Source organism: Lagenorhynchus albirostris, chromosome 3, assembly GCF_949774975.1.
Source record: "Lagenorhynchus albirostris chromosome 3, mLagAlb1.1, whole genome shotgun sequence".
NCBI classification, from domain to species: domain Eukaryota; kingdom Metazoa; phylum Chordata; class Mammalia; order Artiodactyla; family Delphinidae; genus Lagenorhynchus; species Lagenorhynchus albirostris.
Window position 1 is genome coordinate 170,312,024 of NC_083097.1, and position 7,120 is coordinate 170,319,143.

The window sequence follows — 7,120 nt, forward strand, 5'->3', positions numbered from 1 at the left end:
ACCCAGGCGCGCCGGTTCCTGAGTAGGGTGACTTTGAGGGAGGGGTAGGGAGAGGGATTTGGGGAGGGGTAATGGCCAGGAAAGGGAACCTTCGTGGGGACGCAATCCGGTCGTCGGTGGGGAGAGGGCAGCGCCCTCCTGGAGCCTCAACAGGGCGACCTCGGTTCGCTCACATTCCCGGGCCCTGAGCGCGGCGCCCGGAATAGCAGCCCCGAGGTGGGGGTAAGGGCGGTCAGTCCCCGCGTGGCTCCCCCGCCCTGGGCTTCCCAAGGTCACCGGGGCGCGGACGGTCGGACACCAGGCCGCAGTTCTGCGGGGCCGCGGCGCGTGCGGAGCAGTCCCCTGCCGCAGATCGGCGCCCAGGCGCGCAACGGCCGCGCGGGGGCGCACGGTGCCGCCGCCCCTCTGGACCCCGGCCGGGGCGCGCCCTGGGAGGCCGGGTGGGAGGGGCCGTCCCGGGTTCCCCCCGCCCCTCCTCGCGGGCCCCGCGGCTTCCGCTCGCCCACGGGCAGCGCGGGGAACCTGGACGCGCCGCCTGGGCTCTACGTAGCCGGTAAGTCCCTCTTCCTATCCCCCCACTATCCCGGCCGGAGTCTTCTCCCCGTCCCTAAGCTGGGGGGTGGCGAGGCAGCAATCCCCAGGGTGGGAGAAAGCTCATCCCCACTTCCTCCTTGGGAAACTGAGGTCCAGAGGCGTGGCTTGCCCTGAGATCACACCGAGAGTCAGGACTGCAGCCTAAACGGGGGGTGTGTCCTGCTCCTCGGGCAGAGGGCTCTGGAGAGTGGGAATGGTGATCCCTCAAGCCCCTCATTTTGCATCACCTAGATCCCCACCCCACAAGCCAGTGCTAAGAGGGGAGCGGGTGTCCGAGAGTCAAGCCCCCTCCCCCTACCTCTGCTCTCCAACCCGGACTTCTTCCGGCTTCCTGGGCCAGCCAGTGCTGGGGTTCAGAGATGCAGCCAGCCTCACAGCTCTGGTCAGAGAGGGGGGGGTGGGTCGGGGGGGACCCACCCCGTGGTCCCCCAGGTTCTCAGCATCTGGAGCCACCTTGGCCCCAGACCCTTGGTGCCCCAGGTTTGAATGTCAGAGCCAGGAGAGCCTGATAACCAGCGACACTGCTGCTCGAGAACATCCAGTGGGGCCCTGCCTTCCCCCATCCGCTGCCCGGGACCTCCAGGACTGGAGCCCTCCAGCATGGCCTGCGTGTCCTTTGGGCACTGCTGACCGCTGGGCTCCCTGGCCCTAGCCCGCCACTTTCTCCACCAATGCCATGGTCATGGGGAGGGTGGGAATGGCAAGTGACTTCATTCTTCCCCTGACAGATGGGGAAACTGAGGCCTAGGGAGGCAAAGCCTCCCAGCCACCCTCTCCCCCGCCCCCACACAGCCGCCTCCCTCTTCCCTGGGTCATCCTCATTGGCAGCCCCTTTCCCTCTGCAGGCGGCTCTGGGGCTCCATCCCACACCCTCTTCACATGAGGCCATGAGGCACCCACTGGACCGGGGCCAGGTCACCCTGCCCCGTCCCGCCCCCCATCCGGGAGCTCCTGGCTGCTGCAGGTCTGGGAGCTGAGGGGGCCCTGGAGGCTGGGGCCCGCCCGGGCGTGGGGTGGGGGGAGCTCTGCCAGGCACCAGACCCAGCCACCACCAGCCACACCCTCTGCAAGGTCCCATAGAATCCTGGACTGTGCCCAGCTGGTCCCCACTGCACAGATGGGGAAACTGAGGCGGGGGGAAGAGGAGCACCTGGCCCCCGGCCACACCGGAAGGTAGGAGCAAAGATGGTGGGGAGATTGGGGAGGGCCCTAGGACCCTGGAGACACCTGTGCACGCTCCTGGAATGATTCCTTCCATCATCAGACGCTGAATAAGCACCTACTATGTGCATCATAGACAGTAAACAACCAATAATAATTACTTGAGTTTTCTCTCTCCAGACCGGGCTCTGTGGCCCCCGTTTTCTCACCTAATTTGACGAACCCCTTAAAACTCTCCTATTAGGTGGGCTCTATTATGACTTCATTTTTCAGAGATGAGAAGGGAGGCTCAGAGAGGTTGAGATACTGTCCAAAATCACACAGCCAGTCAGGGAAGAGCTGGGGTGCAACCCCTGGCCTGCTGGCCCCCCCACTGCTGCGCCCCCTCCTGTCCCCCAGACCCCGCCCACTCCAGAATCTCCTGCTCCTGCTGTGGACCCTCCTGAACTGTGGTTTGGGGGGCAATGCTCAGGTAAAGGGGGACATGAGCCCAGGGGGCAGTGGGCATGGGAACCCAGCTGGCAGTGTGGGGGTCACCAGCCTCCCTTCCAGGCTGACTCTGCCTCTGTCTCCCCAAGTAGGGTCCGGGTGAGTGGACTCCATGGGGTTCCTGGAGCCGCTGTTCTAGCTCTTGCGGGCGAGGGCTCTCCGTGCGCAGCCGGCAATGCATCCGGTGAGGAGGCTCCTGGGACCCGGCTGGGTGGGATGGGAGGGGGTCCCTGCCCCTCCTCTCCTGTCAGGCTGGCCCAGCCCCTGGCCGCACCCTCGACCTGCCCACACAAGCTGTGCCTTTTAATCCCACTAATCCAGTTGGAATGTGGGTGGGGTTAGCGGGGGTGGATGGGTGGGCAGGCTGGCTCTGGGGAAGGGTTTCTGGAGGTGCTGACCGCAGTCTGGCCACCCTGCTCCTCCAAGGTTTCCCAGGGAAGAGCTGTGCCGGGGGGACACCCACGAGTACCGCCTCTGCCAGCTGCCCGTAAGTTCTATCCAACCACCCCCCAGACTGAGTTCTCCCTGGAGCCCTCCTGCTTCCCTACTCATGCCCCCAAATATCCTTGCCACCATGCCAGATTCTCTGGGCAGCCCCGGGGCTGTCCCAGCCTCTGCTCCACCGATCTGTGTCCCCAGGAATGTCCCCCAGGGGCCATGCCCTTCCGAGACCTCCAATGTGCCCTCTACAATGGCCACCCTGTCCTGGGCACCCAGAAGACCTACCAATGGGTGCCCTTCTATGGTGGTGAGTAGCCTATGCTCCTGTTAGTCCAGCTCCCTCAGAGCTGGCAGGGAAAAGTGGCTGCTAAGAAGGAAGGGGGACTTGGAGGGGTGCAAGAAGGGGGCATTGGCACTGGGGCTTTCAGGGATATGTAGGAGTTAGTGAAGTGAAGGGTGGAAAGCAAGTGTGAGTTGTGAAGAGGGGCAGAAGGAGGCAGGGTCTATTCTGCACAGGGTCAAACACGAAGCTGAGGATTTACTGGGAGCTGTATCCAGAGGCCAACATTTCTCAAACTTACACCAGTAGCAGGAAATATTGTCGCACTGAGCTGAAAATAGAGAGTTATATAATTGTGTGCCTGGGGCAGTGCGCCTCCAGATTTAAGGGAAATAGGCAGCTTCAGACGCCACGGTGGGGGTAGACACAGATAAGAAAATCCTAGAATGGAGAAAGTTCCAACCGTCAACCTCACAGATTTTTATTTCCTTCACCCTAAGAACTGGCGGAAACTTGCCATGATTTCACCCCTACAAAGGCCCGCCAGGGCCAGCTCAGGCTCTATTCCAGGCTGGGTCTGCCAGCCAGCCTCAGGGCGTCGGGAGCCAGAGGGAGCCTGAGCAGGGGGAGCAGGGATCAGGTCTGCGGGCCTCGGGTGTGGTCAGACTGTCCATTATGCCCCACTGCCAGGCAGAGGGGAAAACTGAGTCCCGGGGAGGGCCAGCAACATACCCAGGCTATGCAGGACTCAGTCAGAACTGGCCAAAACCTTTTTGGGGGCACCTTCTGGGTGCAGAGCCCAAGTGCCGAGTGTGTTCTGCCCACCTCTGTGCCCCAGAGCCTAGAACATTGTCTGGAAAATAGTAGGTGCTCGATGAGTGTTTGTGGAATGAACGTATGGAAGAATGAGTGAAGAATGGGTGATGATGTTAATAGTGGGCCCCTAATATTAGGACTGAACATGAATGAATGAATGAACGAATGAGTGCAGGCCCAGGATACTTGCCTGGGACAGTCCCAGCGAACGGGAAGCAGAATGCCTAAGTTCCAGTCCTGGCTCTGCCTCAGCCTCCATGTGTGGCTTTGGCTGAGTCTCTGGGCCTCATCTGCCCAAGAGGATGGCTGCCTGAGGGGAGACTGGCAGGAAGGGGGCTGGAACTCAGATATGTCCCCCACTGCCACCGACTCCTCCCATCCCCAGCACCCAACCAGTGCGACCTCAACTGCCTGGCGGAGGGGCACGACTTCTATCACAGCTTCGGCCGCGTGCTGGACGGTACCCCCTGCAGCCCGGGCACCCAGGGACTCTGCGTGGCTGGCCGCTGCCTCGTAAGAACTCCAGGCCCCGCCCCCATCCCTGCCCCTTGTAGGTTCCACCCGGCCTATTCCCTCCAGGCCCCGCACCCAGACCCCGTTCACTAAGTTCCTGGTCCCGCCCTCTTCCCTAGGCCCCGCCCCCTACCGAGTCCCCGACCTCCCCTGCCCCACCTATCACTAGGCCTCATCCCCAGCCTCCTCCCACTAGGGCCTGCCCCCCAGGTTCCATCCTTTTAGTTCTTGGTCCTGTCTTTTTCCATGGGCCCCGCCCCCTCGACGGCAGGGCCCGTCTGACGGCGCGCGTGCCCTCCCCATCCCTTTAGAGAGCCGGCTGTGACGGTTTGCTGGGTTCGGATGCCCGCGAAGACCGCTGCGGCCGCTGCGGCGGCGCCAACGACTCGTGCCTCTTCGTGCAGCGCGTGTTCCGGGATGCCGGTGACCGCCCTCCCCATCCTCGCGCTCTCCCAGAGCGGGCCCTTTAAGACGTCCCGCACTGATTGGGTAGTCTGCGGCCCAGCCCCCCTCGCTCAACGTTCTGATTGGTCATTGCTCAGCCCCCCCCCCCGCTCATCGTTCTGATTGGTCATTGCCAGATTGTCCCGCCCTTCCCAGAGCAGACGGGGTTTAACTCCTTTGCTGCCTCACTTAAGTGATAATCATCGTAACTCCAATCCTTTAGGAAGCGTTTTCGAAGTACCAGGGCCTTGGCTAACCTTCTTACCGCAGTATCCCACTTAATCCTCAAATCATCCTTCAAATACACCCCACCTGCTCCCCAACGCCGTCCTTCCCTCCCGCCCAGGTGCCTTCGCTGGGTACTGGAACGTGACCCTGATCCCTGAGGGCGCCAGGCACATCCGCGCCGCCCACCGGAGCCGGAACCACCTGGGTATCGCAGGGTCCGAGGGAGGAGGCGCCCTGCTGGCTGCCCGAATCCAGCGGGGAGGGGGGCGACAGGGTCGGGAGGCGGGCGGGGCCGCTTCCGGGGAGCCCGGGCTGACCCTTCCCTTGCAGCGCTGATGGGGGGCGACGGGCGCTACGTGTTCAACGGGAACTGGGCGGTCAGCCCTCCCGGGACCTACGAGGCAGCGGGCACCCACGTGGTCTACACCCGCGTCACAGGGTCAGAGGAGACGCTGCGCGCCGCCGGGCCCACCTCCGAAGACCTGCTCCTGCAGGTGGGGGCGGGCCGCTGAGAGGGCGTCTGGGAGTGTGGGGTTAAAGAATCCGTTGGGAAGCAGGGGCGGGGCGGGGCGGGGGCGGGGGGCTGGGTAGAGTGTGTGTTGGGGGACGCTGGGCCATCAGGTCCGAGGGCAGCTCCCTAGTATGTGACACCCCCCCACCCCCGTCGCCCAGGTCCTCCTGCAGGAGCCCAACCCCGGCGTTGAGTTCGAGTTCTGGCTCCCCCGGGAGCGCTATGGCCCCTTCCAGGCGCAGGCTCAGGCCCAGGGCTGGTCCCTGCGGCAGCCGCAGCCTCGGGAGGTAGATCCTCAGTCCCCTGAGTCTCCCGCTGCCCCCACTGTTATCCCCCCACGGACCCCAGGCCCCACCCCAGGTGAGCTGGGGACAGCCTGGGCGGGGGCGAGCAGGGAAGCAAGGCCTGTGCCCCTGACTGCACTGCCCCCGCAGACCCCTGCCCACCCTGCCCTGACACCCGCGGTCGTGCCCACCGGCTGCTCCACTATTGCGGCAGCGACTTTGGTGAGAGGCCCTTGACCCCATCCCTCACCTGGCCCCTAACTGACCTGAACTTGACCCCTATCCAGCTGACCTCTGACCCTGGTCAGACTTTGCCTTTCACTCCTTGACCTGACTCCAGCTTGACCCCTCCTGACGCTCATTTGACTCCCTGATCTAATCCTTTGCCCTAATCTGACTCCTAACCCCTCACTGATCCTTGAGCTGACCCTTACCCCAGGCCTCAGCTGACCACAGTCCCCAAGGGCCCCCAATGCCCCACCTGACCGCCAGTTCCCTCGTCTGGAAAGGGGTGTGTGGATGGGCCCCGGGGTGGAGCGTCCAGCCGGGCTCAGCATCACCCTGCCCGCAGTGTTCCGGGCCCGCGTGCTGGGCCGCGTCCGGCAGGCCCAGGAGACCCGATATGAGGTGCGCGTGCAGCTCATCTACAAGAACCGCTCGCCACTGCGGGCCCTCGAGTATGTGTGGGCGCCGAGCCGCTGCCCCTGCCCACCGCTGGCCCTCCATCGGGACTACCTGCTGGCGGCCCGGCGCCTCATCAGCCCCGATGGCACTCAGGACTGGCTGCTGCTCCCCCATGCTGGCTACGCCCGGCCCTGGAGCCCCGCCGAGGACAGCCGCGTGCGCCTGGCCGCCAGACGCTGCCCCCTCTGAGCCCCTGGACCAGACCTCGGCCACACATGGCTGACCAGGCTCAAAGTCAGCATATTTCCCCTATTGCCATAGCTTCCAGGGAGCTCAGAACTATCTCCCACCTGCAGCTCTGTGACTCCCCACCACACACACTCAGACACCCCTGCACTCAGTCAGATCCACTGTCGGAAGCAGGCACGCACTGGTGAGGATACACTATATGGACTCTTTAGCTCTGATTTCCTCTCTCACCCTGGAAACTCATAGTTATTTTACTCTCAGAGACTCTGTGTCTGCTTTTATTCCCCTTGCCTCACACTCATTTGCTGGGAGACACTGTCACACACAAGCATGACCCCGACGAAGACATGCCTAAGGAGACCTTGTAATGTATCCCTTTCCCCTCTTGCCCTGGCTACCAGGAAGCTCACCACTGTTTAAACCCCTGACACTCTGTCTCTCCCTTCTCATTGCCACTTAACACACGCACCCTCACGTATTCAGAGA

At 63.2% G+C, this 7,120-nt stretch overlaps 1 protein-coding gene across 11 annotated transcripts; it reads left to right on the top strand.

The window, feature by feature from the left end:
• Positions 1–259: 259 nt before the first annotated feature.
• Positions 260–6,896, top strand: ADAMTSL5 (ADAMTS like 5). Of its 11 annotated transcripts, none has more exons than XM_060146756.1 (14): positions 426–553; positions 1,440–1,558; positions 1,666–1,767; positions 2,029–2,227; positions 2,337–2,428; positions 2,671–2,731; positions 2,884–2,992; positions 4,167–4,294; positions 4,606–4,717; positions 5,085–5,171; positions 5,297–5,460; positions 5,639–5,837; positions 5,912–5,983; positions 6,333–6,896. In XM_060146756.1, exons 2-14 carry the CDS (start codon positions 1,482–1,484, stop codon positions 6,632–6,634), a joined length of 1,704 nt encoding a protein of 567 aa, XP_060002739.1. In that variant the 5' UTR covers positions 426–553; positions 1,440–1,481; the 3' UTR covers positions 6,635–6,896. The 11 variants fall into 11 exon arrangements, with proteins under 11 accessions (XP_060002749.1, XP_060002739.1, XP_060002743.1 ...); XM_060146760.1 differs by having other exon boundaries at positions 2,155–2,227; XM_060146757.1 differs by having other exon boundaries at positions 1,675–1,767.
• The last annotated feature ends 224 nt before the right edge of the window (positions 6,897–7,120 follow it).

What these genes read in the sequence shown, in the direction of transcription:
- ADAMTSL5 (XM_060146756.1), top strand. Translation starts at nt 1,482, where the DNA reads ATGAGGCACCCACTGGACCGGGGCCAGGTCACCCTGCCCCGTCCCGCC. An exon ending in ACCGCCTCTGCCAGCTGCCC is followed by an intron (nt 2,732 to 2,883) that starts GTAAGTTCTATC and finishes CTGTGTCCCCAG; the next exon opens with GAATGTCCCCCAGGGGCCAT. An exon ending in CCGAAGACCTGCTCCTGCAG is followed by an intron (nt 5,461 to 5,638) that starts GTGGGGGCGGGC and finishes CCCGTCGCCCAG; the next exon opens with GTCCTCCTGCAGGAGCCCAA.